Genomic DNA, 24,246 nt, shown 5'->3' on the forward strand with positions numbered 1-24,246 from the left:
AATGTGTTCATGGACGTTATTTACATCTCCGTCAAACTGCTCAGGGAAACGGGAAATGTGCCGTGGAAGATAGCTTTGAGAAACCTAAGAGGAGAAATAGTTTTAAAAATAGAATTTGCCTGATATTAACAAATAGCAAATAGGATTACTACCGAAATTGATTGGCTTTAGTGTCTAAATACGAGAAGACTGTCTGGTGTATAGTTAAATGAAATCCTAGGGGCACTGATCTTTTGCAGGGGATGAAGTACGGTAAGTAAAGGTATTATATAGTCCCCAGATCCTTAATGTTACTGCAAGAATGAATGACTTCATTTATTGCTCTAATTGTAGAGCTTATGGTTCTTTTGTTTGTCTCTGTGAATACAGGGCAGCACAACTATCTGTGCGCTGGGAGAAACGATTGCATTATTGACAAAATTCGGAGGAAAAACTGTCCAGCATGCCGCTACCGGAAATGTCTTCAAGCTGGCATGAACCTCGAAGGTATCTTAAAATGTTCAAATTCCTCTTTTGTTTCTGAGTCCTAGACAATAAAGGTCATGCTGCTTATGAAGCTAAGGCCATTATTTGAGCAGAACTTTAATATGTTAAAAGCAAGTACTGCACTTTATGGCTTGTATGAGAATTTTAATGAAAAGCAAGGGGTTTTTACACTAACATTTCTCCTGTGCTTTCCTATCATCATCGGTTGCTCTATCTCTCAGTATGTTCAGCAGAAGTGAGTCATACACACAAAACAGGGCTATTTTTTATTCCTGTCAGCACATATATCTTGTTGCTTTTTTACTGAATCTGAGACAGCAGAACTCTAGGAGAACTCCTGCAGGGAGGTGTGATGCCTGCCCGTCCTTACTCAGGAGGGTGACCTGACACCGAAACCACAGATGAGGGGGAAAGCCCAGAGACACAGATCTAAAGTTGGAGTAGGGCTTGTATCTTCAAACTGAAGAAAAGGAAATTATTTTTATTCATGCTGTGGATTGTTCTTAAACATCTGTGTAAGAACCTCTTTGAAAAAAAAAAAAAAAAGGGTTAAATAAATAAATTTAAATGTACCAGTACATATTTCTTCTCTGCTAAGTCCTGGATGGCTTATGAGAAACTGAAGACCACATCAACTAGAGATTTAGCAGCAGCTGTAAAATGACATAAAACATTTTTATTAGTGTCAGCTATGTTTTATGCTTGATACTTTTTCCTTGAGCTGTAGAGATTAATACAGTACTTGCTAGCGTGGTTATCATGGTGATACTTCTATAATCAAAATTGCCAGATAAAATAAAAATGTCAAAAATGTATTTGTAAGATACAAATATGAACAGAGTTTCATTTCAGTCAGTGATAATATCCTTTGGTAAGATGTAAGTGGTGAATTATGTTGGCGAGGTGGGTGATACACACGTTGGAGTCCGTGTTAGCACGTCCCTTCCTCCTCTTTGCCTTCAGCCTCTCTCCGGAGGGTGAATCCCAGTTTTCCTGCCCTGCAGGTGCCTCTACATGCCCCCTACATGTCCCTTCAGAGCAAAGGGAAAAACCCAGCGCTCTGAAACTCTTCCCCACCTCATGGCATCCTTACAGGCGCGTCCCACCCGCCGTGGCAGGGGCTGGCAGGGAAGCGCGGAGGCCGCTGGCCGGTTTGTTGAGGTGCTGTTGGATCTGTGTGCAGGGTGCGAGGGAACGCTCTTAACAGCCACACAAATCCTTCACGTACGTGAGGTTGCCAGCGCGTGTCTCCCCGGAGCTGGAGTTCGCTTTTGGAGGCTGCCAGTGGGCTGATCCTTGCAGCCCCAGGGGTGATGGCAGCGCAGTCCTGCCTGCTCCTGGTGCCCAGGGTGGGAAGATGCGATGCCCTGCTGCGGCTGGCGTGGCAAGGAGAGGTAACGGCCGGGCCTAAAGAAAGTTCAGAGTAATGCAAGAAACCACAATTTTCATTTTGAGTTGGAAATTAAGACATTTGGTGTTAAGTCTTCCCTTTTTTTCTCTCCACAGTTTTCAAAATAAATACATGGTATTCATACATTTATCTATATGACTAAAGTACCTTATTATGTCTGTTACTCTAATAGTGAACCTTTCCCTTCCTGCACCAATTTTATTTGAACTCTTTTTGAAGCAGACCCCAGTGTAGGTATCTCAGGCTCTAGGATGTGTTATCTGAGTTGCCTTTCTGCACCAAAGAAAATTAAAACTGAATGACGTCTGATACTTGCCACTTTTCCACATGTAGTTTGGAGCCCTTCCAGCTATAGTTTGTTTGCCTGAATTTTGGCACAGAGAATCCTAGAGAATAGTGGCTTTCTGGAGGATGGATATTGTTATATAAGTTGTTGGAAAAAGGAGGGGGGGAGGAAGTTTTTTGTGACTGAGAGGGAAAAGAGCTCTAGAAACTCAGCAATGCAAAAATGGAGGAACCCAAGGTAGTGTGAAACAGTGAAAAACAACCATGAAAACGATGATTTATTGGACAGATCTGAACAGATGGTGAATTGGTCGTGGAGAAGAATTCATAGCAAAGAAAGCTGGAAGGCAGCATAAAGAGCAGAAGAGACTAAAACTGAGTTCCTTTTGTCTTGGCTATTTTGGGGTCACAGTTCAGGAATTACTGTTGTTTAAAAGCTAATTAAATTTGCATACTTTTTAGACAGTAATCTCTTTTTGAAAAGTCATCAGGTGTATCCTCAGTGCATAAACGATGGTTCTAAGCAAAGCAGGCAATGAATGGCAAGAGATCAAAACTCCCTATAGCATGTCAGTCTGACTTAGCCTGGCGGGCGGGCGGGCGCTTGGCGAATCTGCCCAGTCACATTCTGAATAGCTCCGGGGTTTAATAGCTGCAGTGAATTTCACCGTTGGGGTTGGTAGAAGACTAATTTATTTTTAAATAAATAAATGAATAGAATCTACCATGCAGTATTTTAATTCTTTCCTGTTCTTGTGCTGAGACAAAAGTGGCTCCTTGTATGTTAGGAAGATGTTAATTTTCTATAAGAGTCGGGTTTATCATCAGTCATAAATTTGACCCTATCTGTCACCCTCTTCTGGAACTTTCTTGTTTCTATTGCCTGCTTTTTGGGGGGATATAGAGGACTGGAGAAACATAAAATTAACAGCTGCAGGCACTGGAGATTTATAAAGTAGATTAATGATACTTTGCACTATAGCCTTTATTTCTTTGAATCTTCATTTCCGCTTTCATCGTTAATTGACCCTGGGCATTCCTTGGCACCCTTTCTCTTTCTGAGGTGTTTGGAAAAAAAGATTTATTGTTGGACTTTATGCCTGTAAAAAGTCATCTCATAATTTTTTTTGGCCTTTCCGGCTGCATTTCATAGTTAAACTGTTTGGCAGTTCACGGATTTTTTTTTTTTTTTTTTTTGTCATCTTTATTTTGAATTTATTTCAAATGTTTGAAGGATCTCTTCCTCTTCCTAACAATATCGGTTGCCCTGCTCTGTAACTGCGGTGGATTTTGTAATTATAACTCCCATTTTAGAAGCGAAGTGCATGGTCTCTGCGTCTGGCAGCGTGGTGGTGGGAGCGTTTCAGCGCCTCCCCGGACGGCGACCTGCCTGCGTGGCTCGGGCGCACGGACCATCTGCCCGACGGCAGGGAATGCGTGTGGTCAAATAGGAAGCCTGTGCGACCTCGCTGGGTGCCAAACTGCAGGGGTTTTGAGGGGAGGAGTTGTTTGTTTCAAACAGAAAATCTTGGATGCTTTTATTTTCATGCCGAGCTTATATGTATGGATCATCTTCTGTAATTTGCCCTAAGGAGCTGGTTTTAAATTTGTGGTATTTTTAGATTTGAAAAGAAGTTGTAAAGAAATACATTATTTCAACCTTCTTTTTTGTGAGCTACAACTATATATCTAAGTCAGGTCTAGTAGCATAGCCTAATAAAAATTTTTGCATAATACTTTGTCTTATCAGATATATTTCTTTTGATTATAATTTTACCAGACTTTCTGGGCTGGAAATACTCCAGACCAGGTGTCTGCATTAAGCTGAAGGCACGTGCAGGTAAATTTAAGCCAAAGCAGTTCCTTTGCTTTTGAGAACAAGGACAGCGGGGCAAAAAATGCCGGAACGTTGAAAGGATTTTGGAGCAGCCATTTCAAAATTTTGCTGAGAATAACAAGAAGCCCTTTGCTCCAAGGAAATAACTGTTGCTATTCCCCCATGACAGTCTTGGCAAACGTGGCCGGTGTATAAGCCTTTGGGAAACTGCAGTTTACACAAGGTCTGTGGAGAATTTCGGCTCTTTAGCGGGTCAGGAGGGGGATTTTCTGGGTTGGAAAGCTCCAGGGTTGGCGCGTTTCTGATGATCGGAGATTCTGAATAGGTCAGTAGGAGCTATGAATGTGAAAGCACGTTACATGATGTGTTTATGTGCTACTGATTTATCGCAAAGTTCCAGAACAGAAATCAATTAATTAATTGAGACACAGGAACAGAACTGGGCTGCGTTTTGGTCTCTGCTAAATAGTCGTTTGGTGTAGCTGCCTGCATCCGGGCTGCTGAAAGCCGAGTCGAGACTCCATTACTGACAATATGCTAATAAAATCGTTGCTCCAACTTTTTTTAGTTTACAGTTAACATCTCTGTGTGATATTTTATTTATTTGGCGAATGAGTTTTATGGTTTAATTACGCAGCAATGATTTATATGCAAGAGAGTTGGCAAGAGAAAAATCTCCTCCTGCCCAACATTTTCAAAAAATGTTTTCCCTGGCTCGAGAGATTGAGTAACTCCTTAACCATTAAATTATTTTTTTTTCCTTTCATCTGTGTGGTTTCTATGCTTAATCTTTTAAGAAACTGCACACAGTCCTGCAAGGATTTCCAAACAGGTGTCAGGCTGTCAAATGAAGTTTCACTGAAATTTTGCACGTAAGAGAAATTCTAGGATCAGGGCTTGTATTTGCACTGCCTGCAGACATTATTTACCATTTTGAATCGGTAACATAAATGTTTAATTAAAATGTAAAATAAACTTATTTGCACGGGAAGCTTAATTAGAATTAATGTGAAATTATTTACAAATTGATGACAAAACGCTTTTCGAGTTTCAACTGCCTGATCTACAACTGCAGGAAAACAAAAGCAGCATTTCCTCCGTTACGTTTTTATAGCTGTGCGGCCGCTTTCCATTATCTAACCTGTGACTCACCAAAACTTTCCTAGCTCGAAAAACAAAGAAGAAGATAAAAGGAATTCAGCAGACGAGCGCAACGGGAACACGGGAGGTTTCTGAAACGCCTGGAAACAAGAGCATCGTCCCCGCGTCGCTGCCGCAGCTGACGCCGACGCTGGTTTCGCTGCTGGAGGTGATCGAGCCCGAGGTGCTGTACTCGGGCTACGACAGCACCCTGCCCGACTCCAGCTGGCGCATCCTCTCCACCCTCAACATGCTGGGCGGGCGGCAGGTCGTGGCTGCGGTGAAGTGGGCAAAGGCAATTCCAGGTAGCGGGGGAATGCATTTGTTACAAAGCACAGTTTTTGTATTTGGTATTTCACAGCCTTCCCGGGTGAAGTTTTAGTAATATCTGAGCTACTTTGTGTCTCAACTACATCTGGAGTGGAAAAGCAGGAAAAACACAGGTGCAAAAATTTATTTCCTAGGATTACAAGTTAGGTCATTTTACTCGAGCCCTTTGACCGCTGAATGTTAAAATTCATAGTAGAATAGAGATTTGTTTTTAAAAGTAATACAGTGAACTATTTCTGTTAGCTCTAGCTCCACCTCTTTGATAATTATTTCTTGAATATTTTTAGCAATGAGGTTCTCGACTTCTACACACTGGTGCAGCTGTACTGGCTTGGCTGGGTCTGCATTCACGGGTGGTTCTTTTTCTTTATTTTTTTTTTTTACTACCCCTCACCATATCAGTAGTTTTTTTCTTGCCTGGGAGTAGGCATTTGAGCATCCAGTTCCAGGGTGGAAGTCAGGATGTTTGTTTTCTCTCAAGCACTGTAGTGACACGTGTGATCAAACTGTCACCTGGGGCGTGTGGAAGGTTTGTGGCTCCTCTGGCTCCCACCTGAAGACTGAGGAAGCAGTTGCCTTACAGGAGAAGCAATATCCAATCTCAGCAGTATGTCCTCGGGAGAGGACAGAGCCAGAACTGAAGCTGGAGGCACATTTATTCCTGACCGAACAAAAAGCAGTGGTTTTCTCCCTTTCCCTGCTGCTCAGTCCCGTTAGCTACCTGTTCTCAAAACCCTGAGCAAAACCACTTCCAGAATGCATGTGTTGCCCAAGAATAACATCACATAACAGGTCTGCCAAAAAAAACACGAAGTCTGATAATGAAACCTGTGAGTCATAATGGTGTCTCTCTTGAGGGAGGAGAAATAAATTAACAGTGGGAAAGAAGGAATAGTAAACCCAGATCTGTGTGTCCAGCAGAGATGGGAACCGCTCTGTACGTCTGTCAGGGCTTGTCTGCAGGGGGCATCGAGCTGGATTCACTGAGGTCTGCGTCAGGAGAAGTTCCCATGCGCACGCTTTCTTCTGGGGCAAGGCTTTAGGAGACCATCTGGTATTCTCAAATACAAATTTAGATGTAAAGCAGTTCTGTGTTCATAATCTCTTGTGAACAGTTTCCCTAATTAGACAAACCCTTCAGGTTAGAACATATGTTCTTAATGAAAATGCCAGTCTTCTCTTTAATAATTACATTAATAGGAACTACTCTTATCACTTTTCATCTTCTTTTTTTTTTTTGTTTGCTAAGGTGGTTGTTCACGAGTATTTAATTTGTATGTAGCCCTACTGGTTGTACACCATCAGACCTACTAACGCTAAGCCAGCACTGGTTGCCAAACCCTTTAGTTGGGATTTCAAAATAACCTTTTCCTGAGGAGGGTTTGAGCAAAGATTTCAAGATCTGACCCAGTAAGTTTGAGGTAACTTTGAAACACTTTGCTTGCGTTTTAGAAGTAGTAAATGGTAGTTACTGCTGTCTCCAAAGCCAGGAGGTTGTTTGGAAGTTGTTAGGCATTATGTTATATATTGGCCTGCTGAATGCTATCGGCACGTCTTCAGGAAGCAGCCCTGGTGCGAGCTCTTTAGATGTCACATGCTTAATAAAATTAGATAAAATCAACTTGAATGCAGGCTTTAATAATGATTCAATATGGCACAGTATTTTCTTGCTAAATGTAGGCGGGATCTGATAGAAACTGGTGTTGCAAATTAAAAGCTGCCTACATTGTAAGGCTGTTCAAGGGGCCAGTTTTCGGATTCTGTACGTTTCCTCATTGTCTAATTGGCTCTGTCCGTGCTACATATTCCTAAAAGTTTAGAAGCAGTTAAAGATGGTAACTAATGCGATACATGTTTTGTAAATTCAGTGTACAGTTGTTGTTGAATAAGAACAAAATTTGACATGAAACCATCTATTGTCTGGTGGACTGCTCCCACAAAAAATACAATATTCTGTTATTTTTGGAAGATAGCCCAGTGAATTATAGTGTATATTAAATGGAACTGCGGTCTTTTGTAATCTAACTGACCATCAGTTCCAGATAAGCACGTGCATATATTCTGATTTTATTTTTTTTTTAATATTACATCCCATTTTAATACTCGTAGTACCTGTCAAAACTTACCCCTCTGGTACTCGGTCTGCCCAGAACACCCCTGACGTGGTGTCTGTCAGGGCTTCCAGGCGCATGTGCTTTTATAGATGGGTGCTGAGAACTTATGTTGAAATGTGTATGTGTAAGTAGGAATAGAATGTATAATGCAGAGTCCCAGAGTTACTCTTTCTGTTGCTCTCTTTTGCCTATTTTTCTGTGTTTTGTGCAGTTGAGAGTCACAGGTTCCACCCAGCTCAAGGTTGGGTTGTGTTGCAGCTTTCTGCTCCGACCTTTCAGGACTCGTGCGTAGCCATGTTGTCCAGAAGACGTAACTGGAGTCCTGTGGTTACAAAAACTTAATTTCTACATATGCAAAGTTTTGCACCTTAATGGTGTACTGAGTATTTGAATGTGGCTTTAGTAGCTGGGACATGGCATTGAAGGTTTGCACCCATTTTAAAGTGCATTTTTTTTCATCCAGCAAGAGCTTCCTCATAAGAAACCTCTTGCTGTTCTAGTTTATTTCTTTCTTCTGCCAAAGATCTAATCTAAAATACTTGACTGAATCAGATTAATCTAATACGGTAGGAAATTTTGCGTTATTTCAGGTTACAGTCACCACAGTTACAGAAATGGTTATCAAATACACTTTTAAAAGTGGTAATTACACTGATAATACAGCAGTTGTACTGGCGATAACCGTGGTCTTTTTTTTTTTTTTTTTTTTTTTTTTTTTTTTTTTTTTTTTTTGCAACCGATGCTGTCACACCTCCACTGTTATTTTTCCAGGTTTCCGAAATTTACATCTGGATGACCAAATGACCCTTCTGCAGTACTCGTGGATGTTCCTGATGGCTTTTGCTTTGGGATGGAGATCATATAAACAATCAAACGGAAATCTCCTGTGCTTCGCACCAGATCTGATTATTAACGAGTAAGTAAGACATGAGTCATTCTCCAGGTTTCTCGGGGTGATTTTAGACTCCACGGAGTGTTTCTGGGTTTTGCACTTGAGAGGTGAATCACTGGGTAGCAAATTCTTCCAGAGATCACAGATCAGTCTGTCATTTGCAACTTGTTTTTCTTTTAGCAGATTGCTTAGAGTTTTTAAATAAGTCAAATGAAAGAAAGATAGTTTAGATATTAAGTGTATTTATATCAAGAAGTTTTTGTGGGAGGTGTTTGTACTAAAACATTCCATATTGTGACTGTTCCTGCACCATTCATTACAATCATTCATTTTATCAGAGCCAACACAGTTAAAGCTAAAAATATATCTGGGATGGAGCGAAAAGTTTGGCAATTGCATAGTGTTCTGTATGTTTGTTGTATAAAAGTCCTGCTAGTTTCACAGAGGTTTTGATCAGTTCAGCATTTATATCTGAGCCTGATTAAAATCTGTCTCAAAAGATAAGGTTACAGATGAAAAAACGTCTCATTTATAATTTTCCCGTTGAACTTTGTAACCAGTTCTCAAGAAAAGTTGAATTTGCCAGAATATTTGGACATTTCTTGCACCTTGCATCATTTTGCCTTGTATTTTTCAAGTCCGTGTTGTGCAGTAATTCCGTGTTGTAGAGGGGTGAAAGCAGGAACTCAGGATTGCCGAGGGGATGGGCAGAAGGCTTAATCCAAGGTGTAGCGGGGATGGACTTCTTGCACAGAAATAGCTGCAGTTCTGTTACTTTCCACAGCCTGTTTCAAAGGTGTCGGAGCAGCTGAGGTTAGGTGGTGCCTTCCTGCCTCTAGCCTGGAGAGGAAACACTCCCTCCAAACCCTCTCCTGCTGGGTGGGTTCGGGAACCAGGCCCCCCACACTGACACTTTCTCCCGCCTTTTACTTGAAGCCGTTTCAGCAATCGGGTCCTTCAGCTCATATTTTTCAAAAAACGCTTCTTCGAGCAGGTGGAAGTGTGTCTGCGTAGTCTGTAACAGACCTTTCCAGGGATCTTTCAGTCTTGCAATTCCAGTGGTGCTAGGAATATTTATCAAGCCTCTGTCGAGGCATTTTGTCTTTACTTTGAATTATTTGCTGAAAATATTCTGTGAATGTAAATCTTCGAGGCTGCTGGCCAGAGCCATTCAAAACCTAGATTACCCATCTGCAGCTTCCCATTAATATGATGCTCTCACTCTGGATTTGCTGTTGCAATGACATAGTCCATTTGTGGGGGCTAAAACTAATAAATATGATTACACAGGCTTGGACACATATAATCAACGGGATTTTTAGCATTGCAGTTTCACTGACAATAATTTACAAATTGATGCAAGTGACAAGGTTTTGTTCCCATCTGTTTTTCTGTCTGTAAAACGGAGGCAGTACTAATCCCTTTGGCATGCTGGGAGACAATAGTCAATAGTTTTGTTCCTATTGCACTTCAGTATCAGATCTCACAAATCTTTTGTCTGTTTAAAAAAAAGTAATTGTTACATTTTCTATGAGATTAGCCATTTACATTTCAGACTACTTTTTTCATGTTTATTTATTCCCGTTATTTTTTCAGTGTAAATGTTTGTCCAGGCTTTTATAAACTGTAATCATTTCTTTATAATGACAATTTTTCAAAAGAAGGTGAGGAGCAGACGACAGGTGAGGGCCCATCTGTGTACTTACATTTATTAAAGTTCTTAGAATATGTCTCTGGAGTAGAATAGTCTCTGTGTGGCGGAGTTGAAATAATTGATGTTGTCACTAATAGGTGCAATAACACCTGATTTGCTTTAAGTCAGAGGTTTCCTGCTGTTTTATCTATGGGTCAAAACCACAGAGCTTTACAGCTAAAAAAACAAATGCAAGGGTAATCCTATCAGACTAAATATTAATTCTCAGATTTATTCTAGTTACAGTTTTGGTACATAAATTGTTTATCAGAATGACATTTGTTTTCAATAAAATATGTAGACTGAGAGAACTGCAATTTCTTCTCCAGTGTGCTACAGGTTCCCCATAAAACTCGCTGGTCGTAACTTTTTATGTACCATTCATCAATAAAATACAGCAACCTCCGAGTTAAACATGGCAAATACTGAATAATACATAAAACCAGTGCATGAGTTATTAGAAGCTTCTGAAGCACAGTGCTGCAGGGAGAGGCAGCGGGGCAGCGCCGCTGGCGAGGAGCTGCTGGTGCCGGCGGGTGGGTGTCGGGCAAGAGAGACGTCAGGGACATCGAGAAAAAAAATACACTTGGATTTTAATGATCAGGTGTGCCCACTCTCACTGCTTGATACATCATTCAGAAGGCAGTACTGCGGCACATAATATCCCCTAAAAACCCTTCTGGGGGTTACTCAGTGCTGCTCTCTGATAGGCGTTTTAGTGATCTTTCACCCCGACAGCTGCTTCCCGCCACCACCCCTGAAGCTCTTTCGTAAAGTTAACTTACTGCTCTACCTTGGACCTGTTTCTAGCTTCTCTAAAAAACATAATTTGGTGTAAGAATCATTTGTTAAAACCCGTTAACCAATATAAGCAGGTAAAATCACATCCAAAAGTCAAATCTGCTCCATTGTTTGGTAATTCGAAAACCAATTGTAATATTTAATAATGTTACAGTGAGTTCTCTGGAATAATAGGGAAAAAAGTGATTTTTTTCTCATGAATTTTTAAGCTTGATTCCACTAAATACAGTTAGGCATAGGTGTCATGTGCAACAAAATCAGAACCTTCATTTTGCTTGTCTGGACTCGAGGATCATGCTCATTTTTACAGCTAACTTGAAGCTGTCTGCATCAGATTTTTGGCTTCCTGTTCGGTAGTTTCAGATTTATGCACGCAGCTGAAGAGGTATAAGCTGTTCAAATCTGTAATTTTTGAGATCTGCAAATGACATTTCTACAGGTCTGTTCTTTATATGAACATTTTTCATTTGTAACGAAGAATTTGTTCTGGCCTCGTATCTATTAATTGCAGTTTCAAAGCATGATTGCAGTGGAGAGCTAGACCAGAACTATGTCTCTTCACACATACTGTGTTAGCATACAGTAATTCCAGGAGGTCTTCCATCTCTTCAAGCCACGGCCTTTAGTTTGAGGATGTCCTTGTTTTTTCTTAAAAGCAGTATAAACGAGTTGTGGAGTTGGCAAAAACTTCCAGGCCTCCCGTGAGCCTCTCGTGCAGGCTTGTGTCAGTTCAGCCTTACAAAACAGTGGCAAATCCTCCCGTGGATGGGCTCTCAGTTCTGTTGTGTGATCTGAGTCTAAACATCAAATAAAACTGGATGTATCGCGTTATGCTGTAAGTGATAAACATCTCTCTGTGTATATGGAACTGCACATATTCAAATCTTAATTAGTATGATCTTTTAAATATATTTAGCCTACTTTTCACCAAAGACCTTCCTTTGATTTTACTTCTAAACAGTGGACCCGGGGAAGGGTCATAAGAAGAGTATAGGTGTTAGTAGGTACAGCGTGAATCAGGAAACGGAGCAGACAGGCATCTTACAATCACCTTATTTCTTCCCATTCCTGTGTATGTTCATTACAACAATAAACTCAGGTCGGTCTCAAACCACTTCCTTTGTGCCACCATGCGGTGTAGCTTGCAGCAGCCTAACCCAGGTGAAGTTCAGGACTGTGAGTAGCAGTTGTGGAGGAGTCAGTAATAGTTTGTCTCTGCTGAGAGCTAATGCTCGGGGGGGCAGGGGGCACGGTGTGGGACCACAGAGCATACCGTGCCTCCTGCTGTCTTACTTGGGTGGTTACAGGTAAGTGCAGTTACTACCATTTTAGTTTTCTTTGGGGGTTTTATGGGTTTCTAGAAACCATTTATTTTACTCCGTTTCTGAGCTTTAAATCTTGTCCTCGTACTTGGTACAGTTCAGTGTCTTCAGCTTCAGGAGGAGAAACTCTGTGAAGGGTTCTCCAAGCCCAAGCGTTTTAAATAGACATAACTGCAAAATATTTTTTTAAGATCTGATTCTTTGTGGGGTTAATAAGAACTTTCTTTAGTTTCATGTATCTGCCCAAACATCGGAGCAACCTCAGTCTGTCACGCATTTATCCTTGCACCAGCCCTGTCCGGTGTTACTCCCGTGTAGTTACCCCGTACATGGAGTAGCAAGATGCCCTGCCTCGTGCCGACACCCCAGGGAGCTGCGTGTAACCGGGCTGTACAGACAGAACCCGTCTAACCCGTTAAGAGGATTGTCATCCTGTGTTTTCAGCTAAGAGGTCCTTAGCGTTTCTAAATATCTTACCATGAATGCACAGAAATCTTCCCAGGAATCGGTGGATTTGTTTTGCCTAGTGCTCAGGTAGCTGCAGCTGTGGTAGTGCTGAATGCCACTGTTCATTAGTTCCGTTGCAGATTCCGCCATAATTGAATTTTCCAGGTATCATCGATTCAGTCCGTGGTGGGAAGGAGAATTAAATTCTGTTCTTCTTTAAGTCTTAAGCTGGCAGCCTAGTCGTTTAACCAGTCTTCTCCTAAAAATTGAATACTTATTGAATATTCCATTTTTATGTCTTTGCTCCTGTCATTTATTTATTTTGGAGTGAATAAAATCATCCAATATATTTGACAGTGTTTATCACATACGAGTCAAGTCCATACATCTAATAGGCTTGGGCAGAGTGGATTATAAAGTTGCTGTGCTCTGAGAATAAATTATTTCCCATAGCACTTGTTGAGTGCAAAAAGGTTTTCCATACGTATGCACGGCATTGCTTTCACCTCATGCGCTTACACTGCACCTGTAATTTGTTTGTCTACAAACCCAAAATTTGGCTTTTAACTTGTTTGTCTACAAACCCAAAAAGCGGGAAAGGTCCGGCTGTCATTTTGGCAAGAGGACAGGTCACTTCAGCGTTCCTCCTGCTCCCATTTTTTTCGGAACTCCTGCCGGTTCCAGTTGACCCAGCTCCTCATCAAGGGAGGGGCAGAAATGTAATTCCAGTTATTTTAAGGCTTTGGATAAATTTTAGATTTATATTTCTATACTTCATCTCTGGGTAGAAATAATATGCTTTAATGAAATAGTGTGTGACTATTTAGTAAGCTCATCATTTTACATTTCAAAACAAGAATTACCTTTTTCTTAGAGTTATGTCTGTATCAGCTGGCAATTTCATACATAATACATGTATCTTTTTATATAGACACACACCAAAAAAGAGCCCTCAATTCAAGTTGTTGACAGGTTTGGCAGCTTAATAAATCTTAGGCTTCAGACCATCATTTAGTATTTGGAGATTGTATAAACCTGTGATTTGTAGTCTTGTGTAACCGTTTCCACTATTCATGATTCAAAACCTGTTTTCGTTGGGACTGGCCCTGTTAGTATATCAGCTTTAGGCCCCTGGTTACCTCACAGTGTACAGGGACTTACAGTGAGCAACAGTTGCACAGCTGTGTTCATGGAGTAGCAAAGGCCATTTAATTGCTGCCTGGCTTTAGAAATAAGTTCTTGGAAGTTCCAGGTTTTTTGAGTCCGCGTGCTCATCATCTCTTTGCTCTTCTTAGGTTTGGGCTCATGTCTCCCTACAGTATTATTGTACAGAATGTCTGTATTGCTGTTCTTTGAATGGAAAGAAAATAACAAGCAATTACAGTTTTAAAAGCAATGTTTTATCTGTGCTCTTATTCCCAGAATTTTTTTCTGAACATTCTTTTGCAACTGGTTCTGTGGAGTCGGTATCATCTGTTTTTCAGAATGCCAGCATCTTGTTTACCGGTTTTTATTCTTTTATAGACTTAGCTGAACTGAATGACTCACGGCAGTGTTGAAAATCATCACATGCTTTTATCATCAACATGCATCCCACACAGCAAGCCTATGTACATCCCGTGTACATGACATGGGCTGCCATCGAGCTCAAACTTGCCACTAATGCCCGACTCGTGTGTTCGTTTCTGAGGTAGCTGGTTACGAAAGCAGAGGAATATTGGACACTTACAGAACAAGAAGGCGATTCAAATGGGATTAGATTTGCAATCACTGAAGCAGGATCGCTTCAGAAGTGATAAAATGCCATCAGTCAGCTGTTTTAAGTCTCAATTGATATGAATGGCAATACTTGCAAAAGCACTGAAGTGCTGTGACCTGCCCCGCGTCGCCGGGGAGCTCCCGGGTGCTCCCCCGGGCCTTGGCACCGGCTCTGCCTCGGCAGCAGCCGCTCCCCAACTCTTGGGGGGTGCAGGCAGCTGCCAGACCTTTCAGCTTGCCCAGGACTACCAGCCCTGGCCATCACCAGAGCTTGGCTTGAAGACTCCACAAAGTCACTACAGTTCTGTAGATAGTTTCTGCTAAGAAGGAATCACGTGTGATGTCATCACTAAGTATAATACCTATTTTAATTAGCCGTACACCTACTTTAAGTATTCCATCTGGTTCATGCGTGGGTGAATCAATTCCCAAGTTGCTAAATGTCCTCTGTAGGGAGGGGGACCCGTGACACCGAGCAGGGAGTCAGGGGGAGCCCGAAGCCCCCGCGGCAGCTGGGATCATCTGGTGCGCTCTGGCCGGGAGATGGGCGGGGGAATGTCTGGGACCTCTTCCAGACCCTTCGCCAGCACCACGGGCTGTGCAGTGAATCAGCTTCCCTCTTGCTCAGATGGGGCCCGGCCCCCCCCGGGCACGGTGCGGAGCTCACCCCGGCGCTCGGGCTCCTCTGAAGGGAGCGGGGCTGTGTTTTACTCTGGGTTTTTGAGGGCTGCCGTTAGCGTCGCCTTGGCCTTACCAAAAACCTTCACACGGATTCTCAGACCCGCGGATGTGATTGCATTTTCAGCAGACAGAAGTAAATGACAGGCTGACCCATTTCATAATGTTTATTTTAACCTTTTGCCCAGAAATGGTAATAGTTTTACATGAGGAAAACTGCTGAGCCCTGTCACAGAATGGGTTTCAATTACTCAATTTGAAATATGTAAGATGCCCTTTGATACAACCCAGAGAGGTTGGGAGAAAATTTGCCAAACGGCCAAATAGTGGCTTTGTGTCAAGCACCCCGAGAAACATCCTACAACTGAACATCTTACACTTACTCCTGGTTCACGCAGCGTGACCTCATGTGCACTCTATTCTCGCTGTTCCTCCTCGATTACTGACGTCGACATCACGCCGGTGGCTGTAGGTGTGCAGACAGTCCCCTTACGTGCCGGAGTTGGCCGGCCACATGCCTTTGGAAATCATGGGCTTGCACTTGATTTGCTTTCAATAGCTTGTGTTTCTTTCCTTCTTTCAAACCCTCCGAATTCCTGTTGTTATTCTCGGGTTTTTGCATCTTGAGGGAAGGTGCATCTTCCTGCCTTCACTTGGGCTTTCTTCGGGTGCTCGTGAGGGTACATTATATAATTGTCGTGCAGGGCTAAGAAAGAGAGAACTGGAAAGTGATAGTAGCTCTGGAGAGGTTGGTGTGGTTTCATAACCAGATCTTAACTTATACTGGGATTCAATTTTATCTGTGTCTTTAGATTATACTGCTGAATAGGTGATGCCTTGGAAAAGATGACACATCATTAATGAAAAATAAATCGCTGGCATTGCTGTAGGGAGGTGATGTAGTCATTGCATTTGAAATGTGCTATTTTGCCTGTCTTTTTCTCTACAACAGTTTACACTGGAAAAGCATGAATCTCTCTTACACTCTTCAGAATGAATCTGTTCTTGTTTATTTTCCACCCAAAACTGTAATCCTGCAGTATGCACAGTAACCAGCTTTAAAAGCACATGCGTTGCGTCAGGTGAGGTACTAAATAAAAGGAGGAGTTCCTGTCGTGATGCAGGACTAGTAAAAGGAAAAAATTTATAAATATATAATGTTTGTCATTCTGCTTCCAAGTAAGTGGTTTCCAAGATTTTCCTTTGGTTGTCAATACGTCTTTCCATTTATGGTTAGAAACCTTATTATTGAGGTTTCTTATAATTACAATATAATTCTTGTATTATTTCAAAGGTAACAAAATGTAATTGCAATACTAGGCGTATTTTTAAGAAGTAAAAGGAGTACAAGAAGTATGAAGTCACTTTGAAAATTGAGAAGTTACGGCCAGTTGATGCTGTCACTAGTGAGCAAATATATAGTAAATTTTGGTGAACTTTTCAAAGACAGAGAAATCTCATCTCAGGGTATAATAATATACCGCCATGGTTCTTTATACGGATTAAATACTTTGGGACTGCCAGACTTGAGGAAGTTTGTTACACGGTGCCTGAACTTGATCTTTCTGTCAGCGTTGCGAGGAGCTGTTAGGTGGTACCTGTTGCCAGCAGCTCCCTGATGGGTCCTTGGCAGAGACCGGCCCTCCCTGGTGACCCAGGGATTTCAAGGTCGTGCTCCCCGGGCTGCAGTTCTAGGCCGGCGCTTACGTGCCCTGACAAAGGCAATCGCCCTGAACGGCTTCACTGGAGAAAACCAGATTGTTTTGCTGCAAGATAGATCATGAACTCGCTTGTAATCTGCCTCTGTGGCCCCCACTGCTCTTGGATGAAGCGTGGAGAGACTTAGGTTTAGAATTTTTAGATAAGTAGACATTGAACTAACTTTTATGCTCTTCTTTCTCAGGCAGAGAATGAACCTACCCTGTATGTATGAACAATGCAAACATATGCTTATGGTTGCCCGAGAGCTATCACGGCTTCAAGTCTCATATGAAGAGTATCTCTGCATGAAAACGTTGCTTCTCCTCTCTACAAGTAGGTGAACAGTTAAATACCCGTGTGAACAACGTAAGTTTGACTTGCCAGTGTTACGAGCGTGCACGTGTAGTTTAAAATTGTGTTTAGGTATCTGATAGCAAACACAAGTCACAATGTTCTGCCTGGCACCTGATCGTGCGGGTTAGCGAAGGCACTTCTGCTTTTAGCAAATACAGCCCATTCGTGCTGAGATATTATGGACGGTGTTCAAAACTTCCCAAGTCCAACAGAGGGGCCTAACTCAAAATTGCAATTTGAAATTCTTCAAAAATATATAAATCACAAACTGGCTGAGGAGTTCAGAACTCAAGAGAAACGGGCAAAGCTGTGAACTTCGTGCCTATGAAATACTTTAAAAAAACAAACAAAAAAAAACCCCAATCAAAAACACTCTAACAAACAAAAAAACCCAGGCAAAATAACGTAACCAGAGCAAAAAATCTGCCATCACCCGTGAGGAAGTTCTGATCCAGTGAAGCAGTTTACCCCCCAGAAAAGTTAACAAACTCCCCCAGAACTCATTTCAGAGTTGTTAAATACAATTACAGCGTTTTGCATCTAAAAAGTGTATGGTAGATTTGCCATAGGCGCCGTGAGATAGATTTATCTAATACACCGAAGCTATCTAATCCATCAGAGATCTCACATACTACCTGACGGGTGTTATGTCATTTGACGAGATATGCTGTAGTTAAAACACGTCACAGCTTAGGTAAGTTCTGCGGTCTGCACTGCATGAAATGTCACTGTCAGAACCGTCCTTTTTAGACTCTAGAGAAATGCCCCATGTGCCACGCTTAAGCCCCTGGCAGGGATGCCCGCGGGACCTGCAGAGCTGCGTCTCGGGCAGCGACTGCGGTTTCCCTGGAGCCTTTGCTGCGTCTGCGTGACAGGAGGTTATTTTTGGTTTAGTGCAGTGACAGGTACACTGCTACGCTTTAAAAGTATCTGTAAGAGCAGCGATGCCAGTAAAGATTATTTTTTTGGCATGGTACTTCTATGTGACTAAAAAGACGTAGTTTTTAAAATTTTAGATAGTTCATTAAAAACTGTAGTCGGTTTGTTTCACCGAGGGCTCAAAGGTTCCTTATCTTTGGTATTTCCAGGGAATAACAATTCTTCTAAACCAATGAGAACGTGATGGCTTTGGGCTTTTCCCCACGGGCAGCAGGAGGGTCCCGTGGCCCCGTGCTGAGGCCCCGTGAAGCCCCGGGGGAGGGCGCGGGCAGGAGAGGTGTCGGGCGCTGGACGCTGCCGCGGCCGGTTCCCCCCCGGCCCGTCACCTCGGCGGCCTGGCAAGGGCCGGCGCAGCCTCGCCTGCCAAGCCCAGAACTGGGACAAGGGCTCTTTTCAGAGGAAACTTTCAGCTCCACGCTGACGTGGGCTTTGTAGGAACTTGAAACTTCCCCAAAACTGCAGATTTAAAGCAGTTTCTGAAATCGCTCCCGAAAATTCCTCAAGTGTTTTGGATGTGGTGTAGGCCAACTTTCCTTACAGGAATTGGAAATTTCCTTAAAGGAGTTTCCATGGCAGGAATGGTGAAGAGGCAACACTCGTAGAATTAAGCCCGTTGACGAGTGACGTATGGCAAGCACCGGCCTGAACCAGCAGAAGGCCTCTCGCTTCCATTTACAGTGAAAGACAATAAATATATTTTCACATTTCTGTCCGAGTACGTACATTGTGTAAGGGGTACATTGTGGAACTTCTGAAAGTTGAATAGCTGAAATTTGTATAGCTTTCAAAGCCGCAACTTCACAATTTTAATTTATGTTTATTGTGTTTCTGTGTAAAGTTTTCCAAGAGAAGAGGAGGAGGAGGAGTAAAACAGGAGTCCCACGCGGGTCTAGATACCAGCTCACGCGTAGACGTAGCTCACAGACCTTTTCCATTTAAGTTACTCATCTCCCCTGTAGGCAAGGCAGGCAGGTTACTTGACTCCAGCATCTCTCAGGTGCTGACAGTGTAGCGAGGGTTGGATTTTTTTAGGGAAGGGAACGTGCTTTAGTGGCCTCTTTCCTCTGTGCTTTCAGTCAGCTTTGTCTCAGTCTCTTCTGTATCTTCAGCTCTTTCCGTTCCCTTCACCAAGGGAGCCAAAGGCTTCAGATCAAACATCTTAAGGACCACTGGAGTCCTCATGCTTGGTCTGTCCTGATGTACTAGTCCGTGGCCTTTGGAAGGACCACCCTAGTAGGAGAGAACGGAGGTGCCGGGATTTAACGTGGGTTTGAGGCTGAATAGAGGCCTCGGCCCCCACGCCTTGGGCTCGTACCCCACAGCTCCCCGCCTGCCCGGCGCTATCTCAGTGTCTGTCCCTATTCCAAGAAGCTCTGCCCGAGCCCCGAGTCCTCCCTGGCATGGGCAGTCCGTTTGTCGTCCAGACTCTGTTACTGCCTTGCCTAGGTGCGTTATTTGATCCATGTTGGGCTTGGAACTAGATGATCTTTCAAGATCCTTCCCAAGCCAGGCCCTCCTGTGATCCTACCCTTGCTCTTCCCTCAGCACACGGAATTTCTGTGGAATCTTTGCAACGTCGCATTTCCCCTGACGCTGGGGACACGGGACCTCCAGCCCTGGTGGTGGTTCTTCAGGGCACCTCCAGGGCTTAGTGTTGTTGCCTCCACGGTCTGATTCCTTTCCCTCTGTTTCTTGCTGGGTCACCTTTGGGGTTTTTTATTTTTATTTTGCCAGCGGTCCTGTGCTATTTGTTCAGCTAGCCATCCCTCTCAGTTTCTGCTCTCTTTCTTTCTCTCTCAGCTGTCATTCCATTAAATCAAAGTCCTTTTTCTTTTGGTCATCTTCATGTAACTAATGTAATAGAACTTAAATAATAACACAGTTCATAGATGTATAACGTCTTAAAGGTTCATATCAATGTTACAGTTCCTAAGGAAGGCCTGAAGAGTCAATCTTTGTTTGAAGAAATTCGTATGACGTACATTAAAGAGCTGGGCAAGGCCATAGTGAAGAGAGAAGGGAACTCGAGCCAGAACTGGCAGCGGTTTTATCAGCTGACTAAACTGTTGGACTCTATGCATGATGTAAGTTCTGAAAGGAATGCTGCAGATGTTCCAGATAAATGAGGTTGGGATATGACAGTAATCTCCGCGATCCTTTTATTTAAAGGGATAAATGTTGGGGCAGGGCGGGGTGGAGGCGCCGGTCACGCTCCCCTACGTCTGACCAACGGCTAATTGAAAGAGGTGAACGTGGTGCTTTTAGATGACTTTTGCAATGGACTCTGCGGCAATTATTTTTATAATTAATATAATTTTCAGTCTGTTTAGCTTTTTAAAATGATGTTGCTTTAAAATGGAGGGCCTCGGAAATTCTAAATGATTTTGCAGTAGCAGCAGAGACGTGAAGTTTAAAAACAGTATTATCTCAGAGACAAACTATCTAAGAATCTAGAGGACTGTTTGAAATTGTGTGAAAATAACGCATCAGTGCTATTTTTAGTATAAGTAGCAGTCTAATTTTGCAAGGAATTTCAGAATTCGGGCCGTCTCCTTTTGCGGTATGCACTCCAAATTGTGCGTGCAGTGCAAAGCAGTCCAAGTAGTCTTTAAGCTGGATAAGGCAAGGGAAACTCTGAGACCTCAACAAATATTTTTTTTCTTGTTAACGCACCAACTTGGAAAGATCTTATTAAGCTTGTCCATCTGTACGTTATTTATATGCTAGAGTGGGAATTGATACAGAATCTCTTCAGTATTTGTAAAGACCTTGCACAATCTGCTCCCTTGTTTTATAGTAGAATGCCATTTGCAAGACTTACTAATTAAAACGAGGATGATGCGTGTCTGCCCCGCGCCCCAGGCGTTGCCCGCGCGGGCTGGGAGGCGAGCTCGCCCGGGGGCTGGCAAGGGCCTGGCTGCAGACGCCGGGGAGAAGGGATGGAGGTTAATAGTTCTTCTGCATGTATTCGTGTGAAAGTAATTCTTTGCTTTATCACTTGTAGGTGGTTGAAAATCTTCTGAGCTTTTGCTTCCAGACGTTTTTGGATAAATCCATGAGTATTGAGTTCCCAGAAATGTTGGCAGAAATCATCAGCAATCAGATACCAAAATATTCAAATGGAAATATCAAGAAGCTCTTATTTCATCAAAAGTGACTGCCTTAATACAAAAGGGTTGCCTTAAGAAAACATCAAATGATAGCTTTTTTTTTTTTTTTTTGTAAAGAAAAAAAACCTACAGAACTTGTTAATTTTGTCCTTGCAGCGGTGTTCCTTTTGTAATTATGCACTACATGTGGTTTACAGAGGGCCAAGATTTAGGCTATAGAAGCAGCGGATTTCTCACATTTGGTAAATAACTGGGGAGAAAGGAAAGGAAAATAAATCTTGCTTGTCAGAAATTATCTCTCCCCTCGTGCAACATCCATGGATGCATCAAAACCACCAGTGACAAGATCTGAGGCTGTTACACGAACATTCTGCTAATTAATTTCTGCAGTTGGCTGGAGACATTTTTTTTTTTTTTTTTTTTTTTTAAAGTTAAGGTAGCGTTTTGGTTTATGCATGTAACCTGAAGAAAGTTTACAAGTGTATATCAGAAAAGGGAAGTTGTGCCTTTTATAGCTATTACTGTCTGGTTTTAGCAATTTCCTTTAACTTTATATACCGTGAACTAGGCTTGTTCATTTTTTCTTACATAATTTTTTTGTAATACTTCAAGATGCCTATTGTACAGCTGGTTTTTTAAGGTGGGGCAGCTCGTAGCTTTCCTAAATGACCTCTAGACAGTAATCCTTGAGTATATGCGTGTGAAAATGGGTTGGGCTTTTCTAACCTAATAGCTTTGAACTTGTCAAAGTGACCATAAAAGTTTGACATTTTTTAAGGGCCGAGGTGGGTGGGAGAACACTCTCAAATCTAATTTAAGTAGATGTGAATGAAACAAATACTTTTGGTATATGTGCAAAAGTGTTGGATATGCAGATTCAAAGAAAATTAACCCAGTCCTAACTGGATGTAAATGAGCAGGTTATTTTATATATTGAAGAAAAAAAAAAAAAAAAAGCCTGATTTTTGCATATAATGCAACAGCCATAACTATAAGAGTCATGGGCTGCATTGATGCCAAGAAGATCAGTCCTGACTGCCCATCAGGAAATTTTCAGGAAAATATGCATAGCTTAAGAAAAGTTTACTTCTGTGTGGAGAAACTCACATTTTCTATACACTTAAATCTATCATCATACAAGTATATATGGAAAAATACCATTGACTTGAGGCAGACATGTAATTACGCCCAGCGGTCTGGTTTTGTTCCGTTTCTTGTACCGATTCTGGAGATCTCTCCTCCGGCGCGAGCCCCGTCCCCACCGCGCGGAGCAGAGGCTGTACAGACCCTGTGCTCAGAGCCCCCTCCCCACCCGCCACCGCCTCGCTCCCCCTTTCCTGGAGAGCAGGAAAGCTCCGCTACTGATCTTGTGGTCTTAGAGTCGTACGTCAAACTTTCTGTCTTTGTAAGGCTGCGTCCCTTCGTACGGATTACTGCCGTGCCATCGAACCCCCACAGGTCTCGTGGATTTCTCCTCCTTGCCATCGATAACTATATTTTAAAACGTTTAGAAGCTGTAGTAGCCTTTTCTACGTGCACCTTAACAATTTTCTGTATCTCAAAATTTAAATATTTACTAAGCCACTCTAAAATTTGATTTTTACGCAAAGTGGCCAGATTATTTGTGTAATAGAAAAGAGAAAGATCGTCTGATAAAATACAAAACCTAATATATTTTTATATTTAGTTATAGTTTCAAATATGTATAATCGGTATATTCGCTGATCCGAGAAAAGAAGGGAAGGGCTACTGCAGCTTTAAAAGCAATTTATTAAATGACTGTAAAATAGCTTGTATAGTGTATAATAAGGATGATTTTTAGATGACAGATCGCTTTATCATGATACATGTAATTATATTTTTTGTAGGGGTCACAAATACGCTGAATGGTAACCCGTACAAGTTGTGGTTTGTCTGGAGGTAGTGCTGACGGCATCGGTGTTTAGTATCCAAAGAAGTTCTCTGTTTGGAAAGGAAAACCTGTGTTCAGTGGGTGCTTTTAGGGTGGGTTTTCAGTTTATCGAATCACTGTGTCAGAAGGCGAGTTGGATGGAATACTCCTATCTGTATGGCCGCTCACACCCGCGAGCCGCCGCTCAGCCGGACTCCGCTGCAAAAAATGCAACCGGGCAAGAGGCGTGTGCGCAGGCGCCCCTGCGGCTGGGACACACGCCGTTGGCTTCAGATGCAGCCTCGCCTGCCACAGCAAAAATTTGGCAATAATAGGCATACAGGTACCAGCAATATGTAAATACCGAGCGTAGGTTGTTCACAATACACTAGTGCGTTTCTATTGTTCAGCAAAAGTTTTGTTTCCAAGTGAAATGAGAAAACTAAATTTTCATCCTTTCTTAAATCTCTTTTTTGAATGTTATACCTATTAAGAAAAAAGATACTATATTCAGTACTTTGGAGTAAAATATCATCTTTAATAAAAAAAAAAGGTAATCATTCTCTTCTCTTTGATCTGTAAAGAGTATGTACATTTTGTAACAGTTAAGCTAAAGTTCAGTATTTTAATGATAACTTTCAACCCAACCCAATGAAAATACTGACGCGACCCGTTTGAGATACAGATAGGAGTTTCGTGCTCTGTGGTTCCAGGTGGGCTCTTCACTTAAAAGAAAACTGTTTTTACTTCAGCGAATGTTTTTAAAAAATTGCATCCCCGGATACCTCAATCTGAGTTTGCGTGACGGGGCGGGTGCGTGCGCGTCGGCAAGCGTTTGTGCGTTTGTATGCACAAAAATACAAAACTTTCGGGGTTTTTTTTTGCCAGCAGAAAAGTAACTACAGTGAACGCGAACAAATTATCACCACCCTGAGAGGATTGATACCGTAGGAGAAGAGAGGCTCTCTACCCCCTTTTTGTCTATATGCCTGTATATTCATTTTTAGTTTATGGATTTAAGGAGAAAAAGAGAAAAAAAAAAAAAAAAAAAAAAGGA

At 42.2% G+C, this 24,246-nt stretch overlaps 1 protein-coding gene across 4 annotated transcripts in view; it reads left to right on the forward strand.

Annotated features, from left to right (window-relative positions):
• NR3C1 (nuclear receptor subfamily 3 group C member 1) overlaps nucleotides 1-24,218 on the forward strand; it is a 111,182-nt gene extending 86,964 nt beyond the window's left edge. For all 4 annotated transcript variants that reach the window (XM_026858107.1, XM_026858108.1, XM_026858109.1 and 1 more), the window contains 6 exons: nucleotides 370-486; nucleotides 5,186-5,464; nucleotides 8,375-8,519; nucleotides 17,098-17,228; nucleotides 20,115-20,272; nucleotides 21,193-24,218. In XM_026858107.1, the coding sequence (XP_026713908.1) occupies nucleotides 370-486; nucleotides 5,186-5,464; nucleotides 8,375-8,519; nucleotides 17,098-17,228; nucleotides 20,115-20,272; nucleotides 21,193-21,345 (983 nt within the window). In that variant the 3' untranslated portion in view covers nucleotides 21,346-24,218. The remainder of the gene's footprint in view (nucleotides 1-369; nucleotides 487-5,185; nucleotides 5,465-8,374; nucleotides 8,520-17,097; nucleotides 17,229-20,114; nucleotides 20,273-21,192) is intronic.
• Nucleotides 24,219-24,246: the final 28 nt, after the last annotated feature.

The sequence above is a fragment of the Athene cunicularia genome, assembly GCF_003259725.1.
Source record: "Athene cunicularia isolate RWA chromosome 13 unlocalized genomic scaffold, athCun1 chr13_part1, whole genome shotgun sequence".
Lineage (NCBI taxonomy): Eukaryota > Metazoa > Chordata > Aves > Strigiformes > Strigidae > Athene > Athene cunicularia.